We start from the raw sequence: 26098 nt of genomic DNA, 5'->3' as shown, positions 1-26098 counted from the left end.
ACACACACAAAAAAACGGAGAAAAAAGTCACAACCCCCCACAAAAATTCACAAGAAAATCTAGAAAAACCCCACAAAAGTGACAAGAAAAGACCAAAATAAAAGACAACCTCGGAAAATGACAGAAAAAAAAAAAAGAACAGAAAAAAATCACAAAAGAAGACAAAATCAGAAAAAAAAGACAAACAAAAACACAAAAAAAAATCCTCACCAAAAAAAAAAAAAGAGAAAAATCATGGAATGTTAAGGGGTTGGATGGACCTTAAAGGCCATCCAGTTCCATCCCCTGCCATGGGCAGGGACACCTTCCACTGTCCCAGGCTGCTCCAAGGCCCGTCCAACCTGGCCTCGGACCAGGGGTGGGGCAGCCACAGCTTCTCTGGGCAGCCTGTACCAGGGTCTCACACCCTCACAGGGAAGAATCTCTTATCATCTAACCTAAATTTCCCCTCTTTCAATTTGTATCCATTGCTCCTTGGCCCATCACTACAGTTCCTGACAATACAGCGGTAGTATTAATAGTTACAGTTAATATTAATACAGTTATATAGTTAATTATTAATATAGTCCCTGTACTAACAATTAATACACGGTTGTTATATTATTATTATTTTTATAGCTGAACCTTCCAGCTGTAATGTCCCAAACTGTGGTTTGCCTCAAATAGTGACACTGATTTAAATCCCAGTGCTCACTTCTATGGATATTCACAGTTAGTTCTTTTCAGAGAGCAATCAGGTTGGAACAAACACACCTACCTTTATACAAGGCATTAAATAACATTAACTAATTATAATATAATAATAAGTAACTGCTCAGGCAGCCACTAAAGCAGGGATCTGGAATAAAATCTAAATATCCAGGAAAAGACTGCGGGAGTGTGTTAACGGGAATACAGATAATTACAACATGTTCAACACATCCACTTGATTACAAAAATCAAGGTTTGCTTGCCATTCCAAATTGATCATTTCTACTCTTTTTAATCAAATAAAAAACCAAAAACAAACAAACACCACCCTCACCCCCCCCAACTAAACTAGTCAAATGGGCATCACTGCAAATGCTATTCATATTCCCAGCACTGGCAATAAAAGAGACTCTATCGATCACTTCATTTCACATGCTCCTTAAAATATCATCAGACTCAAACTAGTAAGTCCCCAAGTTGGCAGACTAAAGATGTATTTTTACTCACTTTTTAAATCTTCCTCATTGTTTCTTCATTTCCTGAAGCATTTTACCCAAAACCAAGAAAAATTTAAATGCCTTAACTACAATCTCCCTCCTTCAGGGCTTAATGAACATGGGGCTGGTGGAGACCAGGTCCTATTTTTAGTCATTACATCAGAGCAAAGGGTGTCCTCAGACTATTATTTCCAGTCTGAAGCCAAAGGGGAATTTTGTCTCAAGAACCAAAGTAGGATTTCTTTCTTCCACAGCCCATTTTTTAGTAGGTCTCACAGCACATGATAAAGGTGATAATTATCATCATAGCCCCAGACACTGGAACAACAAGAGATGCAAGATCCTAACAACTAAGGGAAAAGTTTAACTTACAAGCAAAGCCTATGGTTTGGCTTCCTTGAGTTCCAGAGGCCTGATAGTGGCAAAGTTATTTGCATGGCCTTGTAGCTGGTGAGCAGCAAGGAATGCAGCAGAGCTGTCTGATGCAAAAAAACTCTTATCATCTTAAAAATATACAAAGCCAGAGCAAAGATCTGGCTGAGATTTCAGGCAATGCAAACACAGGGTGGTAACAAGCACATAATTTGTTGGCTGCATGGCTGGAGCTAACGTTCAACTTGATGAATTTAGTTTTATTGTGACTGCTCTAGAACCTAAATTAAGCCCTCTAACCTTGTACTTCTAAAATGAGATGCAGCAGCAGCTTCAAAACCAGACAATTAAAGCTGCTCCCTCAGTAGCAATACAAGAGAAGGACTACACTGAGCAAGTGCCACTTGTACCACCACTCTTCCTCGTGATACCCTCTAGTAACAACTCCAAAACCCAACCTCCTCCAAACTATTCCCTACAGATCCTTGGTGTAGCAGTGTCAGGCTGGAACAGCCTGGCTAAAAGAGGTATGAATTTTGAGAAGGTTCATGAGGTTAATAATTCCCACACACTTTTTTGTGCTTTTTGTTTTAACTGCAACATTTAACAGTCCTTAATCTGAGTATTTTCCGTTCAAAAGGCTTTCGGTAAGTTCAAAATTTGTTATTTTCAGAGTAATATCCTAACAAGTTATTAACTTAACCTAAGTGACCTAAGAGGCTCTAGCACAGATTGCCTAAAAGTCAATTATTGTGCACTTTCAAGCACTGCAATGTGTCTTGTACAGACTGAGATGGACATTTGCCCGCCCAACCTTACCAGAATACCTATTTTTCACTACAGACGCTGCATTGTACTGTGATATTGTGCTTCTGCACCTGGGTGTGGCCTCATCTGACCAAACATAAGCAAAGTGAACATTTACTTGTGTGATTCTTTCACACTCTATAACCCAATATTATGTTGCTTTCTCCTATGTAACAGGGAGGATCTTGAGTTATTATAAACCTGTTTGGCAAAACACTCATCCATAATCAAATTAATTTCATTTTAATCAGGGACAGTTTCATAGCCAAGCTTCTTTAGAAGACTTTTTGAAACTGAGTTTTCACTGTATTTTACTTTTTCTAGAATTCAAGTTCCATCCTGTGTGCAGAACAACACTACACAGCAAGCTCCTCTCATGAGCAGAGGCAGGAAGAGCTGAAACTGCATCATGAGTTTAAGCCGCTCCCCTGCAACACCACAGCTCTCACACAGGCATCCTGGGGAAAGCAGATGCAAAGCAGCTTACAAATACCCTCAGCCCTTCAGTAAAGATGAAGGGAAGATAGAAGAGGACAACATTTGCTTGTGCTCACTCAAGTTCTATTCTGTAACTATTCATTGAGAGCAGGGAACAGGGAAGTTAGAGCTCTACAGTTCCAAGGTGGTTCTACACCAAGCAAACTTGGACTTTGTTATCTTAGCAATGACGCTTGGAAATCAGCCTGTTTAACTTACAAATTAAAAACCTACAAAAAGCTGAAGGAAGCCTTGGGAAAAACAAGACCCCATGACTATACTTTCAATGCTTCAAGGTAAAGCAGAACAAAAATACACACAAGCCACTAGAATTCTCCTTTGGGGGTAAATAAAATCTGTGCTGTTTATTTGTTCAGCAAGTGGAACTCCCCTAAATTTATGAATTATGATAAAGATCAGGAAAGAACCATGTGTTGATACCTGGGCTGGTAAATTTACAGCAGGTTTGAAATGGCAGTGTAGAGACCCTAACATTATATGCAAAAGGACATTTAAGATGTTCTTTATCACATGCCTTCCTTTGTCTTGGTTAGCAGTAAGGTGTGACTAGGATAAAATTCATCAAGTTGCAAGAGACAACAGTCAAAGGAACAAAAGGATATTCCAGTGCTGAGACAAAGTATTTGTTATTCTGTCAGCAGTGCTCAGCCTCTTCAAGCAGTAATTTTCCAAAGTGCAATATCATGCATCAAATAAACAGATTTTTAATACATGAATGCTTGTCTTTGTCAGAACTAAAACTTTTGCAGAAAAGATTCAATGAGAAATTTAAAATGTCAGAACCACTCCAAAAGCACACTTACATTAATGAGCTAGTGAGACTGTGGGCAAAGGCAGAGGAAATCCAAAATAAAGAGTCTAGAGAAATCAAGGCTGGCTACAGAGACATATTGGGAGTCTGCCCTCTGGGAATAAACACTGCAGAGAAGTCAGTAGTCTGGCTGACAATAGTGAACCTCTCCTTGAATGCCATTAGAAAGTTCAGAAAATGTTTAGAAGGTTTTTTCAATCTAGCTTGAGTGACCTAAAATTTAACATTTACCTACTGCTTTACTGCCCCATAAACTTCAAAACTGCATGGGATCAACTCAATCTTTTCTTAAGCAAATACCAGTTACTAACAGATATTGTTGGCCTCACAAAGGAAATGGAAGGAACGGCAATAGTGCAAAAACAAGGCTGCATATACCCAAAACCCCCAAAAGTATTTTAAATTAAAAAAAAGTCAAGCTACACACACTCACTGCTAGGAGGTCTTGATCAGGGATTCAAGAAATACTTTAAAGCCACAATATTCTTAACCTAACATGCTCCACCACTACAGTTAAACCATTTTTTTCTTGTTTTGGGAGATAAAATGCTCCAGGAACTACATCATTTTCCCTGCCTCCCCCTCACTCCCTGAACAAAACTGAAATGCTGTAAAACCATGAAAAATAGTTTCATGGAGCTACCCATAAAAGTGTCTTGACAGCCAAACTTTGTCATAAGATGCACAGACCATAAAAACTGATTACTGCAAAAACGTCCTCAGCAGAAAAAGTATTGGTATCTACAAAAATAGCATAATATTTATTTCATATACGCTGTAGTTTTTCATTCTAGTTTATATCCAATTTGGTGCTACAGCAAATCATTAGCCAATAAGATAGACTTACTGTTGAAACATTCTGTAGTTTAACAGTAAATCTTAATGTCAAAGGTATTGGCAGATAAGAATTTATACCAATGATGTGTAGCATTTGCAGTATTTTAAATATATTTCATAAAATGTTTCAAACTCTGTTTAATGAAAGTACAAGGAAAAAAAATTTTTAATAAAGCAGAGTAAAGAGGTTAATAATAAAAGATAACAAAGTAGCAGCTGTTCAGACAGTGATACCTTTAAACTCTTGTAGTATATGGTCCTGTTGATCTCCAGAGGAAAGAGATTCTGCTCCTTCCCTGAGCGGGCCCAGTTTATGTAGCGGAGCCAGTTGCCCTTCTCTGGGTCGGTGGCATCCACACACATCCAGCCCAGGTTTGGGTAATACACCTGTGAGAGAGACAGCAGACAAAGAGACACCTGCTCACACCACTGCACTAAAACACTGCATTTCACAGCTACACAAGGTACTTGGTATCACCCCAGGCCAGAGACAACACAAAGGGCACAGCAGAGCCAGGGCTGGAGTGGGCAAAGTGTTGCTGCTCTTCTGCAATCTTTTAGAGAAACTGCTACAATTGGAAAAAAACCCACCTGTGGCCTGCAATCTCATCTCTGAAGGCTCTGGGCTCAAAAGCCAAAATCCCTAAAACATTTTACACTTTTTCTTCAGTTTGGCAAGCCTGAAATGGTACTTTAGATTTTGCATTTAGTAAAATTACTGATTTTAAGATATGAAGGCCACAGAGCTTTATTTTTACCATCTGAGGAATTGGAAAAAATAAAAATAAAGAAGCTAGAAGCATTTGCTTTATTTGGAAAGATATGGGGAAGCATACTTTAATCTCTTTTTAGGGTATAAAAGAACATTTTAACCTTTCAGAAATCTTGTGACCACCTTAAAAAACTGGCCACATCAATAAAATTCTGCATGTTCCAAGATGCTGTGTAAATTCTTTGGTTTCTGTTCTTGGGGAAAAGGCTGACACCTACTCCTGGTTTACATTTCCAGGCAACTTGCAATAAAGCAAGAAGGGGACTGACACCTTCACTATTTTCTGATGACAGGCAATTCTGCTTCTCTTTCAAGATACTATACATCTCCCACTCTTCTTATAATCCAAGTTAGATACCTATAAGAAGAGCTATCAGTGGGTATTTTTCCTTTTCTGTTTTTCTAGAAGTCCAAAAATCTACAGTGTTGTAGCTTTTTATGTTCTGATACTGTACAGGTAATTCCAAGGCTTTTCAAACCGTTCTCCAATTTCAATCTTACGTACACTTCCGCAACAGCTTAGAAAATCCCCTATTTAATAAATTCTTTTTTTTTTGTGCTGATAATACTGTTGATTTAATGAAATAGAATTTTATCAATAAAAGTGAAGTTTTAATAAATATACCACAACCATCTTATAGTTTTCTTTCCAAGCAAACAGAAAATATCTCCCTTACTTAAATGACATTATGAAATCCAGCATGGATTTCATCAGCTGACTTTGTAAAGAATGTTCACCAGCACACCCAGCCCTTGCAATATGAAAGCATAAAGAACGTCCCAGATGAGACTGCAAAAGCAATTCTTTTGGTTAAAATGGAAGAGGAGAGCCAAAGAATGCTGTGGGAAAGCTAAACAGTTATTGAATATATGTATAAATGTAATTACTGATTACTTTTATACATATATATATATAACCTTACTATATTTTCATGTTACTTTATTATAGGTTTTCCACAAACCAAAATACTTTATTGCTTTTCTAATTTACAGAACATTACAGTCTAATTCACAGAATATTGTTTAAAGGCCTTGTGCACTGTGAGAAAGAAAATAGCTCCAACTCCTCTCTATAACATTGTGACTTTAAGTGATTCCTGTACCCACAATAAAACCCACTCAGCACAGCTGTGCCAGTCATTCTGAACCAGCATTTCCCTCCCTTTTCAGACACTTGTTCTCATTTTCCCAACTGTGGCTTTTCTCCAGTAGAAAAGGAAAATATGTTCTCTCCTCAGACACCACAGGCATACACTGTCACACACAACTCATCTTTTTTACAATAAGCCTCTGGTATGACAGTTCAAAATCTTTAAAATTGACTGGAGATGCCAGTTTTAGAAGCCTTACTTTTTATTCATATTAACTTGACTAAAGAAGCAAATGGAATGCTTGTGGAAAAGGTTGTTCCCCAAGTTGAGTCTCCATATACTGTACTGCTCCTACACACCACCATCCTTCTACAAACCACATTTTCCAACAGTTGAGATTCTGGACTGGTTTCAGGTATTGGCATATGGGACCAACTGCTGCAGACTCATTTTAGCTGGTTTTTTTTCTAACTCTAAAATCACTATTAAAGCAACACACAATCACTCTGGAATCTAACAAGGGCTCCCATTATCACCTGCATTGCAAACTAGGAAACTCTGAAACAGCTCACTTGCGACTATCGTTTCTCAACACAAACTGAAAAAATATCCACCATGAACATTCAGCACTGAGAAACACAATTGTAAGGTCAATAATTTACTCGGCTGATTCAATCTCACCAAATGTTCCAGTACCAGATCAAAACTGGAGATACCTTACGCAGCGGAGTTTGTAATAGCATGAGCTCAATGCAACAAACATTATACTTGAAAACTTTATTGCTTTTCTAAACGGAAATTTGCATTTATGGGAATGTCCTAGATCAGTTCCTCTGATAGAGGTTAACACTAAGCTCTGTGCATGTTTTCAGGGTTTTAGGGAGTTCCATTTTTGCAGGCAAGGGGACAGAAGGATGGATGACCATTATCAGTATCTTTAGCCTAAAAGTCCATGCTCCAGAACATTCTATGCCACAGTTCCTCCACCCCTCCCCCTCGACTATTCACTTTGATAAAACCATGTGCTGTGTTTGTCTTCAGAAAGACTGAAGAAGTCTTTGGAAGTGGTGATGAACTGCCTTAAGGACACTGTAGATGGGATTCAGCTCCAGATTATGACATTTACACTTTGGAATCTACATAATATCCAAGGTCTCCTGACTACCAGTGGAGCTTCCAGAGCAGTTCAGCTGCCCAGACAACACTTGCTTCAAGGCAAGCCCAGCACAAGAAATACTGCAACACTTGAGAACTCTTAAAAAACTCCAAAAGCTGGTTTTCAAAGAGCAAAATGAGGAGTGATGTGGCTTCCTTAAGAGATTCCATATCCTCCTAATTTCATAAGCAGTTGACAGCACTCAGTTGCACTCAGGATTCAAGCCAACAAACCAAAGATCAGCAAAAAATTCTTAAGGACAGGTGTGATCCACACACAGCATATAAAAAATACAGCAATTTCAAACAATGCCAATAGTTTATAAAGCTTTGTAATTCAGAATGGTTGCTCCATCCAAATGTCTATAAATAACTGTTAGTAATGGCAGTAATAGATAGCAACTACCTTATATCAAGTCTATTTCTAAAATATCTGGAAAAAGTAAAAGCTAAAAACAAAATATTGACCTGGTGACAGGCCCATTTTTCCATTTACAGGCTGTTTCTTACCTCCCACATGTACACATTGCTCTTAACTTGAGATCTTTTTTTCTTGTCACCAACGAATGGTCCAAACTTCTTGCCTTTCAAAATTGACTTTGTTGCCCAGACACCTGAGGAGATATGTATCAGGAGTTAAAACTAACCTAAGTTATTTCAGGCAAATCTTCTACTCACAATTCGTATTTCTTAAGATTGTTACATGTGTCTCTCGGACTGGGGAGCTGTCCACTCTTCCCAAGAGGAATTATTTCAGACAAATACACCAGACATCATCTCTACCCAGCACAGGAGGGATCCATGCTTTCACAGCAACTCCAATTTATGTGAGCTACTGTAAAAATCTTCATTCTCTTTTCACAGCTGTAGCACTCACCAAGCCGAGTCTTGTCAACAGCAGATGGGAAGAGCCTCACGTCCTCAGGAAGGCCCCTAAGCACGTGCTCAGGAACATCATCCAAGGTCTCCACAGCAACAGGAGAGTCAGCTGTGTTCTACAAGTCAAAAAGCCAACCACCATTAACAGGCAAAAACAACTACACAGCAGGTGATCAACCCACACGAGCTTCAAAACCTTCTGACTTGCATCAAAGTAAAATTTCCAAACTGAGGATAATTCCACATATATTCATTAGCAATCATTTATTTCCCTTTTTCAAAGGATGACTTACAGGCATAGTCAGCCTAATCAGTCCCCCAAAATCGAACTAAAATAGTTTCTCATCTTGCCTTAAGTGACCAAGTACCCCTTGTGAGAAAGACTAAAAGGTACCTTCAGGAGAAAACCAGACCCAAAGTTCCAACAAGTGCATACAATTGAAAAACCCGGAAAGTTATTTGCTCTGCTGTTCAAAGTGAGAGTGTTGCAGTAAATTAACTACTCCAACGCAGACACTAGCACTTGCACTTGGGATACACCATCTATTCTACCACAGTGTAGCAGGATGCTCTGCCTGGAGTGGGGTAAGACAATGCCCTATTTGCAAAGCTATCAGTGATGAATGGAGGGGGGTGGAGTCATGCTGCTTTTGGTGTTTAATAATGCTAAAACCAGGCAGACTCATCAATCCCAAAATTAAACATCCTGAGGGTTAGGAGAAGATGTCGCAGAGCTGATAAAGTACCCGAGAAAGGAACAAACAAGTGATACTACTGATAACCTGCCTAAAGCCGCTGAGCTGGCACAGCTGCCTGGGGACACCTGACTGACAGTCCAGCACTTCATCCTAGAAAAGCCCAGGCCCGCTTCTGAACAGGGTCTTCTGACACACCCCTTCTTGCAGTGTGTGTGGAGATTCCTCCCTGGAGTGGTGACGCCCCCCGAAGGCATCTTTAAAGCTCATCCAGTGCCACCCCCTGCCATGGGCAGGGACACCTTCCGCTACCCCAGGGTGCTCCAAGCCCCGTCTAACCTGACCTTGGACACTGCCAGGGATGGGGCAACCACAGCTTCTCTGGGCACCCTGTGCCAGGGCCTCCCCACCCACACAGTCAAGGATTCCCTCCTGATAGCCAGTCTAAACCTACTCTCTGTCGGCGTGAAGCCATTCCCCCTTGTCTTGTCCCTACAGTTCTTGGTGATTAAAGTATGTGCATGTCAAGTTTACTGCTCTGCAACAAAGAGTATAAGCTAAAAGCAGCTTTTAAAGAGAACAAAGGGATTTAAATAGTTATTTCAGTATCATAAATGTTAGTCACATTTCCTACATCAAGCAACAGCTCAGAACTTTAGCCAGCAGCTTATAATTAATATAAGAAGTTTTAAGATATTTTTATATTAAAGTTTGATAGGCAATATAAAACTAATAAATTATTTACTGCCCAGTAAGTGATTAGTTCCATTTTAAGGAGCCTCCAAGGTTCAATCTTATTTTTATAGTACTGTTCATACTGTTACTACTCACACTTGTCATAAAACAACCTGCTCCCTATTACCTACTTACAATTAACAAAACACTATTTCTGATAGAAATTACCAAAATTTCAAAGTTACAAGAATGCAAAGTTTCCTATAAAATGTGTCTACATTCTGAAAGAACTGTGCTTGGTGAGAACTAAGCCTTTATTGAACCACATATCCTAAAAAAACTCCCTGCCCTCTAACATGGAGCTCTAATCATTCTGGTCAGGAACAAACACTGGTGGTAATGGCAGGAACAACTCTAATATTAAGGATGTTATAGTTGAGCTCTGAAACCATTTTTAGGAGAGGTTAAACCGAGAAATTTGTCCAAATAAACTCCGATTTTTTGGAAATTATTCTGGCTTCTACCTATAAAGCAGAGATACAATAGTAGTTTTCATATACTGACTAATACTCAGAGTATTTTCCAGTGAGTACTTTTGAAATATGCTGAATTTTGAATATACTGGAAATGTATTTTAAAATGCAGCTCAATATGCTATCAAATGGTTTTTATCTCTAAAGCAAAAGAGATAATGCTTCTCAGCCTTTGCTCCTCAGCACCCAGTCTTCGTCAGGGTGCTGCTATGGCAATGATTCACTACGTTCGAAAACCCAATTTGCTGAGTGGAGTTACAAGAACAAATCTGCCAGTTTTAACTGCAACAATGAGGAAAATGACAGAACTGGAGTGAGAGCAAGGTTATTCTAGTGCTGCCTTCATAAGCCTTAACAGCTGCACAGAGAGCTCCCGGAGAGCTATTTGTAGGGGAGAAAGACCCCCAAATTGGAAACTATGGAAGGGAGAGAATGCCAGAAATCCCTTCCCGTCCAAGAGTGAAGACACCAAGGAGAAATACTTATTCATTAGTTAGAATAGCTGAAGTCTATTCAAAGCAGAGCAAAGCTTTATTTTGCTCTTTCAACAACCCAAAAGGAAAAATACTGGTGAAAGCAGCCTGATTTTCAGACATCTGTTTGCCTTGAACTGATATGCATGAAGCCATGTCTCAGCTGAAAAAGAAACGTGCTCTTCTCAGCATATCAAAGAAACCTAAACATCTTTCCAGTACGTTACCCTAGGATTTCATCAGGGGAGAACCGAGCCTATTTTTCCCAGTGGTTTCTAACAAATTATATACAGACATAGAAGAGGGTGGCTGACAGCTCTCAGAATGGTGCACTTCCAGTTTGAAGCTAAAAGCAGGATGGTTTTTTTGGCTAGGTTTCATTTGGGGGTTTAGTTTCCTTGGAGAGTGTTGTTTTTGGTTTGGGGTTTTGATGAGCAGTTAAAAACCTCAACTGCTGATGAACAGTTAAAAATCTTAAGCCTGCAAATAATTTTTAACCTATCAAAGCTGAAAAGTGAGACTCAACTGATTCAGACAGAAGTGTACAGCACTGTGATATATCTTTGATTTTCCTGGTATATTTCTTAATAGTCACACCTCTTTTTAACCATAAATATCCCCAAACTGTTCTACCATTTAAGAAGTGTATTTGTATAGAGTAGTATACAACCACAACTTTACTGTGCACCTACCTGCATAAATCAGAGATTAGCAGGACATTCAGAGAACACTTAAGACCCATCCAACACTTGTCATATTAATGGATTTCATAAGTACTAGAAAACTGGATATGGCCTTTACACAACAATGCATTTCACACCTCAAATGAATGGTAATAAGTAATCAAATTCAAAACAGGAAAATAAACAATTTAGTTCAGTCAAATCAGTGCAATTTCTTTTTATTTGCAATTTAGATGTAGCTACTTGAAATTTTTTCCAGATCACAACTTGTCCCCAAGCAATGTCTGTCTACCAAAAAGAAATACTGTATTTCAATCACTTTTCTACCAAGACTTAACAATCACATTTAGATTTATTTTCCTGTTTATAAAATTCACCTCTTGATAAGGGTAGAGCACTTGTGCATGTCCTACAGCCAACTTTTGCATTTATCTGAAGCCTTAACACAGTACTTTTCACTCCCTCCAAGGCTGCAAGTTTGAATACAAAAACACCTAAAGCCTGTTTCACTTTCAAGCTTCTTACTCTGAAGTTAATCAGAAAATTACATTCTAGCATTTAAATCAGCTGGTATGAAGTGTCTTTAGAACAATGCCAAAGGATCCTATGAGGGCTGAAGTGGTGCCTTAACTGAAACTTTTCCTGTTTGCATCAAATCCAGAGTTCAGACACTCTGACAGTACCTTTTAACACATTAAGCAACTTTTTACACCACTTATGAACTAATTGCACTTATGAACCAACCACAGAATAGTCCATAATGTTACAAACAGGCAGAGTAGAAAAGGCACCTGCAACAAGTATTTAGAGGTGGTCAGAAATTGGAGCGAAAAGGAAAGAAACCATCCTGAACAGTGCAATGAATGACAGATAGCCAGTCGGTATCATATTAGGGTGGAAACAGCATTAGGAAAACCGGGAAGATAAAGGAAAGCATGCCACTGAAGAGGGAAGGAGGAGATGGCAGAGAAGTTAAAAGAGGTAGTTGAGGAAGAGTAGTTGTGCCAGCTAGCACAGGAAAGCAGAAAGGTCTCTCCTTGTCCAGGCACCTTACCTGGCTACCCCTCTTGGTGCCACAATTTCACACCATTTGTGTGCTTGAAAATTAAAGAGGTATTGGAAATATTTGAAATAATCATTGAAAAATTCAGAAGGAATGGGGGGAGGAAGTTTCAGTACAAGAGCAAGTGTCATTTGTTCCCGTACTCCTCAGCACGTTTTAAGTAACTGCTCATGCTGTTTTCCAGGTAGCAACCAAATTCCTTCTACTCTGTCTTAGTGCAGTCTGAAATGTAGTAAATGCTACCAATCAAACCCCATGTTTGCTTGGTGTTTTTAAAATAAATTATTCAGCTATTCTGACAAACTAATTTACATATTAGAGGAAGATCTCCTTTTAAAAGAGGACACATACTGCCTATCCTGAGACAGCAATCTTCCAAGAAACCCAAAACCATAAATTCCAACAACAGATGGGGTTTTTCTTAATCCTCCTTCTCCTTACAACAAGAAGGTCATATCAAAGTATTTATGAAAATGTTTTCCTTCACTACTTCAAGAGTTCTGTGGGATAAACCACAAAACTAACAGTCTTTTCACATAAACCGAATCAACACCAGAGCAGTTAGTTTCAGGGTCACCAAAGTCACACCAAAAGCAGAGACAAGCAGAATCAAAGAAATATGAGAACAAACCACTTGAAAGATGTTTGGCATCAGGCAAAAACATTTCTTATACAGACCTGGCACTACAACTTGTCAACAGTGAATGAAATGACAAGGGCACTGCAAGAAAAAACACCACAGGGTTGATGCTAAATACAAACTTAATACGAATGGCAGGCAAACAACTAAAAGCCGTATGGGCTCCATGTGCTTTGGAAGCCAAAGGTGAAAGCCAGAAACACCAAGGAGGACCCTAACCTGTTGTAAGAACTCCCAGAGGAAGGGTCATCTCACCCTTTAATTGTAAGATGACACACACCACAGCACAGCATAAATGAGATGATAGAGCAGTCATATATCCAGCACAGAAATCTGATTTAATTCTAGAAACAAATCAGCATGAAGGAACACAACAACAGACAGGCCATGACGGGACATGGACACACAAATGGGAACGAAACAGTCGATAACAATTACAGATTAGGATCTACAATTTTCAGAGTTTTAGTAGAATCCAAAGCTTATTGGAATGACTAATAAAGCAGGATTATTCCTCAAGCAGAGAGAGCCATAGGCTGCTGGCTTCATGCCACTGAGTGCATCAAAACAAATCATACAGGTGAAAAAATTTCAAGTCTCAACAAAAATTTTGAAGTAACAGTTAACCCTGCTCCCCAAAATAGACTATTAATGCTTAAAAGTGTGCTAATGCAAATGTCATTTCTATTTTATATATATAAATTATATTTGTCTATAGATATAAAACAAGTATATATTTTTACAATAAGTATTTCAACACTCTGATAGAGATTATATTTTGCTTTTTACCTTTTTAATATGTACAAACATATTGAAGAGTTTTTACTTTAAATCAGAGAAAAAAAGCAAGAGGAAACATCCCACCAACCCAATCCGTGCTGTAATTACTTATGCATATACTTCTATGACTTCACAGAAAACACACTTCAGCAAATGCTAACTGTATTCAGGCCTGCTGCTGATCAAATAAGGATAATAAAAGCACATGCTGGCTACAGGCACTGAAGTATACAAAGCATTTTATAAAACTCTGTATTGTGGTTGTTTCTGACTCACAAAGCTTCTGTTCATGGCTGACTTTTTCAGCAAAGTAAAAACGGCTTTCCTGCAGTGTGATACCCTATGATCACATGCCCATGCCAAAGGGGCTTGGTAAAACCAGCCAGAAAGAGAAGGACTTCTGAGAAAAATTTGAGGCAACACATACTTTTTCTATATCTCTAAGTAATACAGCTGTGTGACAGACAAACTGATGGACTACTTGGATAAACAAACGCAGAATAAAATGCTGATTAGAACAACACCCTCCAGTCAGGATACTCGTGACTCCATACAGCAAAGTGCTGCTCCACAAAGGAAACATGCTTTCCCAGTCTCTCCACTTGGTTCCAGGAGATTCCAGAAAAGTGTGAGATTTCCCAATCTATAAATTTGTGGCAGACTGTTTACTGCACATTTGAAAAAGGAAAGTGATTATAAAAAGATTTTTAAAAATGGAAGCCTTCAATTTTCACACCACTTTTATAAGGAACTGAATTATTACGTACAGCTTCAGGAGGAAATAGAATTTTCTGGAGAGGCGTTCTTAGAAGAGGTGCCAGGAGTAATAACTTATACACTGCTAAAGGGAATTCACAAAAACCTTGAATCCATGAAATAACAGACATCTCACAAGCATACACACTGTAGAATGGATGATTATGAAATCTAATGCAACTGAAGATTTTAAAGAACATTTTTTTAGTGGATGATTTACTTTTCTTATTAATAATTAACTGTTCTAAGTATTTTGATAAAGTCTTACATTTCTACTCACCTGATTCATTTTGAATTCCTGCTGTGTTCTGAAAAGATACACACAGCAAAGAAACTCCTTTGATTACATGAACCCTAAAAAGAAAAACAGACAATTGTAATATGTACCCGTGTACAAATTTACATTGAACTGAAAGTACACACAGAGCTGTAGTTTCTCTTTCTAAATCATCTGTAGAAAAGGAGCATTTTGCTTCAGAAAAAATCTGCTCCGAGCTACAGCTTTTTTATTACAGCTCAAATGTGTCTGAATAATCTCAAGATGGGTATCTAGCATTAATCTTTTTCCCACTTTAAACGATGATGTAACAGATGTGCTCAGGTAAGATTGTTCCATTTGTTTTTTATAGTAAGTTAGTTTGCTCAAGATTGAGTACTTTTAAGAACTTTAGAATTCAGATCTCTTTAGAATTTTATATCAAAGCATTATGGAAGGCCCTATGTGGTTTTCAAATTTAAAAAACGTACGTATTGAGTCTCTACTCTTCCATATTAGAAACAGGAAAATATTCCTTAAAATTGAGCTGTATTGAGGTATTTTATTACACTAATGCATTTTACATTCCTTTTTAATAGAAGCCTGAGATTTCAAAAGGTACCTGACAAAAATTCGTAGTTTGAGCAGGCATCAAATTTGGAAACTCACAACTTGAGGCAAAACTAATCAGAATGATGCCATATCTAAGGGTCAAGGACATCAACTCACTTCCTTTCTTTGTCAACACATACAAAACAGCCTTTTTTGCAAATTAGGCCAAAAGCACTTTTAGTCCCATGGTCATACAGAATTTTCAATAAATTAACGTCCCCATTTTTGGAAGTTAACTGGTCCCTCTTCACTTAAAGCACTTTATTCAAGTACTGCTATTTCTTCCCTGTCTTTAGTTGTCCTGCTGTAACAATGATCAACTGAACTTTTTTACTAAGTAATCTGCATAAGTACTAACATTTAATTTAAAATAAGTTCAAGTAAAAATCTACTCCAAATAAATGTCACATAATCCCTCACATCTTTGCACTGAAAGAATTCTTAATGCTGTGCAAAAGTGACAACACTGCCAAGCATCATTCAAATATTACACTGCTTAAGAAATCCATAAGAAAAGGAAAAATGTCCTTGGAAATGATATTTCTGTTGTATACAGCTCTTCCAGGATTAACTCCTTTTGTCCCGGTGTTTCCATACTACGTGAGCATTTAAACAAAGAGCTGCAACATCTGTATTTCAGTTCCAGTTTTGCAACTGATTCTGTGGGATTTAAAGTTTGCCAGCAGAGACCAGTTACGGGATAAGGAGCTCCATCTGAACAGCTTGTACACATCCAAAGAAAAGCCTTCCTTCTGGAATGCATTATTACTAACTTCCTAACTTATTTCAGTGTTGGAGTCAGTATAAACTTCTGTACTTGAGCTGAGGCCTGAACATCAGGGGAAAAACCCAGCACTCCTATTCATTGTTCATTGGGACAAAACCCACACAACATCGTTTTATAAATAAAATATTTTGTGCAGCAAGAGAGGCGTCAAATAATTTCCTAGTATGAAACCCAACTTATTTTTAGTATCAAATGTCTCATTTTTCTATACTGTTAGAATATTTTTATACAATTACTCACATAAAGTCAAGAAAAGCAAGAACCTTTTATGGACACAGGAGCACAGCCTGAGGAGCACCAGGCCATGGCACAAGTTTATGTTGTTATTATCTCCATCTGCCTATTTCTACCTTTTCTCCTCCCTCTCACAGAAGATCATAATTCCCTCAATACCACAGGCTTAGCTGTTTACATAATCACTTTTGATCACAAATCTGGAAAGAAATCTAGGAACCCAAGTGCAGGAATTGCCCATGTAACAGTGGTGAATGACAGTCCTCTGAAGCAGACACCTCATCTCCAACACTGCACACTTAGCCCAAAGCTCCAGATATACACAGACAATAAGGATTTAAAGGACTGTCTTACAGAAGCAAACATTGAACACCATCACTATCCACCACTAAATGTGTAGAATCTGAGACAAGTAAATATCAATAAAGTGACGGGCTGCAGAGTTAAAGGGAAGTTCTGTCAAGCTGAAAATTTCCTCTAAGCTGAACTTTCTTAGCCCAGTTATTAAATAAATCACTTTAAAAATGTGAAAAGCAGACAAAATCTTATTTTGTTTCATTTGAGCAGTAAAAATACACTTTTCTTCTTTTTCATATACTAATACAAAATTATTTTGCTTAGAATTAATAGTTAACAAAGAATTTTCAAAACAAAAATAATGATATTTTTACAAATTTTGTAAATATTTTATTCAACTTTTATACAACTGGTTGTATCCAAGCCTCTCAATGGTATTTTTTACAAGATGACAACAAATCTTAATATACTGATGTAGTTAAACATCCACACAAGACAGTTTAGGCAGATTCCTAACAGACTGTACTATTCTATATTCTTTCAACTACCAATTACCAGTGGAATCACTTGAGCATAAAACAGAATTAGGGGAGAAATTAAATTTGTAGTAAACCAAAAGGTTCAACAAGTATTTTTAAAGCTATTAATTTAAAATACACACTTCATATTAAAATTTTATACCTGCAGTTCTGCATTTTTTTCCTTCTTCCACATCACTTACTTTGTTAACAGTGAACTCAACTATGTGGAAAGCAAGATTAATTGTACTGTAAAATAAATAAAATTAATACTATACACAGTCTTGTGTACAGCCACTAGTTTTCTTTCTACCAAAATGAAACATTGTAAGAACGGAAGCATCTGTAACAGTAAACTTGGGGTTTAACTTTTGGTACACAAAGTTCAACAAACTCAAGAAATTATTAAGTGAATTCTACAACTGCTGCCCAAACATTAGTTCCCAGCACAATCACTGAGTACCAACAAGGTCTTTACTCTTGTCACTGCAAGCAGGAACAAGCTCTGGCTCCGTACACTAACGAATTCCCAGGTACACACAGTCAGGTCCTGTATGCAGGATTTCCCAGGAAAGCCCCGAAGAAAACCATGCTGCTCTGATGTGTCACCAGGGGAATCTGTCATCTATTAAAGGCACAATGATGGCCCCATTAAATCAGTTTTAAAGTTAGCAACTTTAAAGTCCACAACTGCATCAGTACTTTGAAAAAGTCACTCAGCAGCTCCATCAAATACAGGTAACAAGTATTTTCACCCAACCTTTCCTCCAAACTCAACAGCAATATAAACTATTAAAGACCTGAGTATTGTTAATAACATCTACCACAGTGAACTTCAGCCATTCACTGAAATCCCTAAGAATAATAAAGGTTCTATCCCAAAAGTGAAGCATGCACACCAGCAACCCAAATTTTCAAAATTAATTCTAAGAAAACATTGCCAAGTCATATTGATTTTAAACTACTACTTACTTCTATATCTCGTGAGTACAAAAATACTACACACTTACTCAAGACATTAAACCATCTGGGAAACAAGTAAGAGAAAAGATGCAGTAGATCATCTTATCTTAGAGCTTCAGAAAAACTTATTTTTCTGAAAGGCTCAGTTTTAGGCAACAAATTATATTTATTCAGGTAAGAATATACAAGACATTTGTATTTAAGGAAACACTGTGGTCTCTAAAACAAAATGCTTAAAGCAAAAAGTATTTTGACGTTATTTCTGAATCTGTGCTTCAGAATTTTAAATATTCCATTAGAAAACCTATAACTTCTTAGGAATAAAGTCTGCAAACAAAAGCAAGTAATTTTATTCAAAACCAGCACTGCAGATTATCCCTTTCCGACTCAATCAGACTGAAACAGACTAGTCAGCATTCCTAGATTTTACTAAGTAGACTATCTTCTGATTTTATAAGCTAGATTTATCATTGCTGTATGTGGGGGTTTTTTAAATCCCAGAATCAAAGAGCATTTTGAAAGAGAATGCTGCTTCCAATTCAGAGAAAAGAAAAACCAGGCATGAGAGTATCAATCCTATTTTGGAAGCTGAAAATGGGACATGCATTACGTCACTGCTCCAGTAAAAACATGTTCATTAGAGAACCAGGAACAACTTGAAAGTCTCCATGGCCTGTTTTCCTAATGACCGGGGTTCAGGCTGGGATATCACACAGCTCTTGGCTTTGTTTTAGTTTCTAGCTGCAGCACATGACCATTTTTTAAACATCAGGACATCTATATGTTTTCAATTCAATATTGAAATACTCTCATCCATGAATTTTCCATGCATTCGGTGAAACAAAGCTTGCCAATTTAAAAAAATAAAGTTTTTAAAGATTAAAATATGCATGTGACAGGGCACCCTGTTTCTATTGACAGGCACTTAAATGCAAAGACATTTTCAGCTACCCAAGGCTGCCTGAATAAGACCAGAGAAAAAAAGGGCAGACAATGATTTTCTAAACACTAAAATCTATTACCTATTGTCCAATAGGAAAAAAGGCTTTGCTTACTGCCACGTAGCCAAATAAGCTGTTATACCCCAGGAAGGTTTATTCAGGTAACCATGAAAATAAGCCAAGAAATTACCAACACAACACAAACCCCAAGTTTCTTAATCAAACATCAACTAGTCAAGAGAAGTCAACAGAAAATAACAAGTCTCTAACAAATGCAAATATGCAGAAACACCTTTCCAGTCTTCAGATATGAGTGCACTTTAATTTGACTCGCAAATGCAGTAAAACCCAATGAAAATTTTCTCAGGTAAGTACTCTGCTGATTTACTACTATGTGAAAAAGCCGATTTCAGTCATTTCCTTTTACAACACAGGACTCATCCTCCCACTTTTGACTACAGCATGTTTTATACAGAGGCAGAGAAGAAATATTTTTCAGCTTATTCTCAGTGGAGAAGAAATACATTGGTAAAAGAAATTATGTCATTTGGGGGGTTAAGTATCAAGATCATATCTGCCCTTTCCATGTTAACAAGTTCAACAGCAAAGATATTGCAGTACTTTAAACAGGTTTGCCTTGTCTAAACCACTCCGAACTTCTGTTTTCAACAGAGAGACATGCAGTAAGCACCATCTCCCTTTAACACACTTCATATTACTTATTTACCCCTAAGGATCAAGGCTTTTATGTGTAAAAGTGAAATGGGGATATCACTGCATTACAGGATGGACTTCCAGAGCCATTTCAGTTTTTACAGAAAAAGATGTTCTCCTTTACTTCCCGTCCATTCTCAAGAAAATTTTCAATAGTGAAAAATGGATGTGTTATACAAATGCACAGAAGTACTGGAACATTCTTCCCCACCTTCCATGCTGCGCTGGTAGAAAGCTGTTCTTTGGATTCCCATAAAACAAGCAACAACTCAGGAATCTCCAAACACCGTACTTATCATGGCATTTCTAGCAAAGATACTGTATTCAAAGTAATGATTTGCCCTTCAGTTAACATAACTAGGGTTTCACCGTAAGTGCCACATTTTTATGGTCTATGCCATGGACTGTGGAGGCACTGCTGTCCCAGAAAATCCTGGGACCCATATCTTTGAAAACCAACAGGTACCTCCACATGGTTCTCACTGCTGTCTCTGCAAGTCCAAAAGTGCTTTTGTTTCTTAAAAGTCACTCCCTCATCTATCAGTGATGCAGATCTCCATCTGAAGAGTGCCAATGCTCTCACTGATTCACCACCATGCTTTTCCACAGTTGGAAATCTCTCTCTACACCAAGGAAAGCAGCCCTGAATTCTTAACATGCTCATCATTTTTACTGAAATGTGGTAAGTGTCATAAGACAACAATATAGAATCATGGAATGCCTTGGGCTGGAAGAGACCTTAAAGCTCATCCAGCCCCACCCCCTGCCATGGGCAGGGATACCTTCCACTATCCCAGGTTGCTCCAAGCCACATCCAACCCACCTTGGACACTGCCAGGGCAGTCACAGCTTCTCTGGGCACCCTGTGCCAGGGCCTCCCCACCCTCATGGGGAAGAATTTCTTCCATGTATCTAACCTAAACTTCCCCTCTTTCAGTCTGAAACCATTACTTCTTGTCCTATCGCTACAGTTCCTGGTGAGGAACATAATAATTATATACCATGCTGCTGTACCTCTCCAGTTCCCCTAATCTATTTAGTATATTTGAATAAGCTGGAAAAGACTTTGCATCCAAATAACATGCTCAAAGTCCAGAGCACAGACTAGGAACAGCAAACTGGGGCAGCATCAGAAGCACAAGCAGCCCTGCTGTTCTCTAGAGCTGTCCACTGCTGCTCACTGAAATGTGAAATAAGAAGAGTAGTTCTCTTGCCACTGAATGATCATTTAACAGGTGCAGCTACACCACCTTATCTTCCCTCCTCAACAGCTGAAAACAACTTAAAGTTTTCTTTACTGCTTCGGAATGGAAATTCTACAGCTTCATATGAATTTGAAACCACTGGAAACTTCACTGAATACTTCAGCTACCTGCCCATGAGATGGTTATCAGCAATGCTCCACAGGCTGCTCCGGCTTCAAATAAAAAAATGCACTTAAGATACATCTCTTGAGCTGTTCTAAATGTCTTACATGAATTTTTTTCATCTCACCCCAAATGTTTTTCCCCCCACGCTACTACTGCACCACCATAAATTATTCTCCGACTTAGGAGAATAATTCATAGACGGACATTTGCAGTGAGGGAACCAATTCTGGAATTAATTTCTTCGAGCCCTGCTCACCCAGCTTGGCAGAAGGCGAGCCTTGGGGCCTGCGAAGTGCCAGAACTTCTGAAGACAGTTTGAAAGAGCAGAGTTCTCTCAGCATCGGGCTGGCAGCGGCCGGAGCCAGCCGACACTTCCGAGGCAGCGTTTTCAAGATAAAAAAATTGAAAAAGCCGCCCAGGGGATGGAGCATCATCTTCCAACCGGCCTCTCTCGCCATCCTCCGCCCTCGCTTCCCCTCCCCGAGGCGCTCCCGCGTCCCGCCGGGCACAGGTCCCGCACCTGCCGCCGCTACCCTCACGCCCCCGGCCGCCGCCTTCCCGCGGACCCCGGGGCGGTACCGCACCCGCAGCAGCCTCCGCGGGCCCCCTCCCTGCGCCGCCGGCTCTGCCCGGCGCCCGCTCGGCCCGTCCCGGCTGCGCCCGGCGGGTCCCGCCGCCCCCCGCTCACCCGGGCCCCGCTGGCGGCGTAGCAGCCTCAGCGCCGGCACCGTCCGGGCGCCATCTTGTCTCCAGCCTCGGAAGTGACGTTGGGGGGAGGCCGCGGGCAGGGCCCGCCGCGGGACCCCCGGAGCCCCTTCCTGCGTTTCATCGCCTTCGTCCTGCTCATCGCCTTCATCACCCTCATCCCGCTCATCGCCCCTATCCCCAACAGCCCCTTCCTGCCCTTCATCGCCCTCATCGTCCTCATCCCCAACAGCCCTTGCCTGCCCCGCATCATCTTCATCACCCTCATTCCCCTCATCCCCAACGGCCCCTTCCAGCCCTTCTTTGCCTTCATCCCCAACAGCCTCTTCCTCCCTTTCATTGCCTTGCAGCCCTTCATCACCTTCATCCCCAACAGCCCCTTTTGCCTTCATCCCCTACAATGGCTTCACCGCCAACATCTGCAACAGCCCCTTCATCGCCTTCGTTTCATTCATTCCCTTCACCCCTTTCCTTCCTTTCGTCACCTTCATCCCCTTACCCCTTTCACCCCCTTCATTGCCTTCATCCCCAACACTGCCTTCCCCCCATTCATCCCCTTCACTACCTTCATCCCTTTTCACCCCCTTCAGCCTCTTTACTCCCTTTATCCCCTCCACCCCCTCCATCCGCTGAGCCCCCCTCAGATCACACCACATGCCCCAGCCATCTCCATAACCCTCTCTGCCAGACAATCAACAGGTTCTCCAGGTTCTCTTTCCCATTGCTTTTTTTTTTAGTCTTTTTCATCTTTTGTAGTAAAGCCGCTCCGCAAGGTTCTCACCTGTGACTGAAAACAAACAAACAAACAAAGCCGATGAGGTGGCTGAGGGGAAATTATTTGGGTCCCTGAGGTGATGTGGGGACTGACCCTCACAGCCCTGAGGGGCCCAGGCTGTCTCTGGGTTGGGACCCATTTGTGCTGCTTATCAGTTGTACTGTTCCATCTAAACCAAGTTTTTCTCACTGCAATTTCTGAGCAAGTACCTGAGTGGAAAAAAACTTCCATAATCACCTCCTGGGAGATGTCTGTATTTGTACTGCAGGACATAACAGTGTCTCTGCCCTTATTTTCTCTCTCCCCTGAATGTTCTATGCATAATGCAGTAGAAGGTGTATTCCTCCCAGGCTAGGACTGGAATTGTTAAGAATTTGCCATTTTTCCAGAGGAAAATCCCCACCTAGGGGAATGGAAGACATTAATACAGTTACAGGTAAGAGTAAGTTCAGAAATGTTTTACATTTATTTGATTATTTACATCAATGAGTAACATTAAAACTGTCAGTAAGGCTGGACACAAAAAGTACTCATATAGCATCAGGACAGAGGAATCCTATTACATTCCATGAAGCTGGAAGGTTTCCTCAACAAGTAGCCAAGTAAATCACCTGTCTGTCCACTCTTATAAAAACGAAGTTTTTTAAGAACAATCCACCATATTTCCAAGACACATAGCTGCAAAAATAACCTTTCATACATCTGGAAGACACACACTGCCAGGGAATTTGAACACCTCTGCAGTGATGCTTAGCTTTGGCAAGCAACAGCAGACTGAAAAATAACAGGACACAGTGATTTTCCCACCTGGAATACTCAGGATGCATTTGTATTACACAATGTTGTGTAGGTACACCATAATCAGTTTTGAAACCTCTAATTTTAGTAGTAAGAAAAGCTCAAATATGTTTAAACTACTTTGACTTATTTGACTAATTCTAATTTAGCTGTATTAACATTTAATTTTATAATTAAGCTAGACTAGTTACACCTGTGTAAGTTTGGGGGTTATTTTAAGAAAACTCAAGGCTCCCATATAACATGTTAGAGCCCTTTATCTGTAACAGAAAAATTAAAAACATAGAACAAATTACATACCAAACTAGCTAGAATATGAACCTTTCTACCTTCAAGATTAAGTATAAGGTTTCCCAAAAGTAGAACAAATAACAGAAGTGATAACATTTCTCCACCTGTGTATACAAGTCATCCTTATTTTCCCCACATTTATACTGAGAATATCTACCATCTGGTGGTGTTCCAGGGGACCTGCACTTTCAATTTACACTTTCAGGTGGTCAGAGAAGCCTACAGATCTCGATTAAAGTTCTGAGCACTTAATTTTTTGTATTCTGAAAACATCGATATTACTGCTGTTGTGCTCTCTGAAATGATGAATAAGCTCTTCTGGTTACTTGGAGGTGTGTAAGCACACAGAAGAGACAAATACTAGCAAAAACGTTTTTGTAAATCTTGGGTGTCTGACTGAATATATTCAGGGTGACTGAAAAGGTGACTCATGGGTTAGAGAAAATCAATTTCTTGTGTGTGAAAATCTTAGTGAGCCGTGGCAGGAAAAAATATTTCTAGAAAAGATTTTTGTATGAGATGGTCTAAAGTAGCCTTGAAAGTAGGTGGACTCCAGTGATACCAGTATGGCCAGATCTTCTCTTGTTAAATGGGACAAGGTCTCTTTTATCATAACTTTCTGTGCTGTTCTGGTTTGTCCTTATAAACATAGAAGACAATGTGCTGCATGCTATGGCTCTGGGAAAGACTGAACTGCTCGGGTTACTGGTTATTAATAGCTCTGAATTTAAGCAATACTACAATATTTTTCTAGAAGTGTATTTTTGGAAAATAAAGAATCAACTGAACTGCTAAGCTATTTTGGGAAGTTGTGCTCAAAATGTACTGGAGAATGGGACTCTTAAGACTCAAGCATTAAATATTCCTGCTCCTTTCACTTCCTGCTGGTTTAGGTGAGCCCTTCTAACCTCAAGGTCCTTCACAGTCCTCATTTCTGCTTTCTACAGCCTGCATCAGTAGCAGGTTTTGTTACAGAAATCTAATTTTTCACAGCTTAAAGCAACTTCCAAGCTTTCACGACTCAGCTATCTCATGGTTTGGTTTTCACTCTTGTCTGTGTTGTCACTCAACTGTTACATTGTACAAAAATTCCTCACCTGCACAAGCGCTGCTTTTCCTACAGCTATGGAGTGCTCCCCTTTCAGGACCACTTCATGGAATTGATCATAGGTCATACCTAGTTAGTCTTAGATATTTGGGTTCTATATCCTGCTTTAGGGGGCTTTCCCACAATTCCCATTTGACCAACTTTAGCAAAAGGGTAACCAGGATATCTGATGGGGCAGGGGAAGGGTGTTAAGTCAGTTACATTGATTCATTCCCTCTTGATCACAGGTTGTGATCCCAAGAATTTTCCCCTTTTTTACACAAGAGATGACTCCTGTCCAAGACTGATCATTGCCCTCTCCAGAATGTGACAGCTGCTGAGATCTTCAGTCAAGCAGGTAAATTCTGTAGGATTTGATAGGATGGGTTGGATTGCACCTTAAGGATTACCTAGTTCTACCCCCCTGCCATGGGCAGGGACATCTTCCACTAGACCAGATTGCTCCAAGCCCCGTCCAACCTGGCCTTGAAAACACTTCCAGGGTTGGGGCAGTTGTACTAACACAGACTTAGTAGCCATTTCCTGAGTACTACTCACACTAACTGGCTACAATTCATCTGTATCAATTACACCAACAGCGGCACGGGGGTAAAGATAAAGTTCACTGAAATGTAAATTTGTCAATGACATTGGACAATCTCTCTACTCAAACTAGAGTAGTTGTTTTAGGACTGTCTCTATAAACTGATTCAAACACTACAGGATCGGGGGCAGAAAATTGATGACCATGAGTTTCTTAGCTGAATTAATCACTTAAACTTACTTAATCGAGAAATATTTATGTTGAGAGAATATGTTGGCAGTACTTCATGGAAGTAAAGCAGGTAAGAATTGTTTTCAACTCTTGATTTTGGTGCCTACTAATTGTATAGCGACAAGCTCAGAGGATAAAAATAGCACCAAGAATTAAGAAAGCATCTCGTTGTCTGCACTCCTGCTTCTTCCAACTTCCAGCAGCTGGATCAGCCAGAATGACTAAAGTGCCGTATAGATGGTACAAGCAAACTGTGAGTAACCAATAT

General features: G+C 39.5%; 1 protein-coding gene across 1 annotated transcript in view; it reads right to left on the bottom strand.

Moving 5' to 3' along the window:
- Positions 1–22161, bottom strand: part of PRDM2 (PR/SET domain 2) — a 66272-nt gene extending 44111 nt beyond the window's left edge. Inside the window, exons 1-5 of the mRNA XM_042051312.1 lie at positions 22088–22161; positions 14988–15061; positions 8408–8525; positions 8041–8144; positions 4747–4899 (exon numbers count right to left, since the gene is read on the bottom strand). Coding sequence (XP_041907246.1) covers positions 4747–4899; positions 8041–8144; positions 8408–8525; positions 14988–14996 — 384 coding nt within the window. The 5' untranslated portion in view covers positions 14997–15061; positions 22088–22161. The remainder of the gene's footprint in view (positions 1–4746; positions 4900–8040; positions 8145–8407; positions 8526–14987; positions 15062–22087) is intronic.
- Positions 22162–26098: the final 3937 nt, after the last annotated feature.

The sequence above is a fragment of the Corvus kubaryi genome, unplaced genomic scaffold, assembly GCF_017639235.1.
Source record: "Corvus kubaryi isolate FWS band 111438036 unplaced genomic scaffold, C.kubaryi_AGA036_p1.0 75, whole genome shotgun sequence".
Classification (NCBI taxonomy): domain Eukaryota; kingdom Metazoa; phylum Chordata; class Aves; order Passeriformes; family Corvidae; genus Corvus; species Corvus kubaryi.
This window is presented reverse-complemented; position numbering and strand designations above follow the sequence as displayed.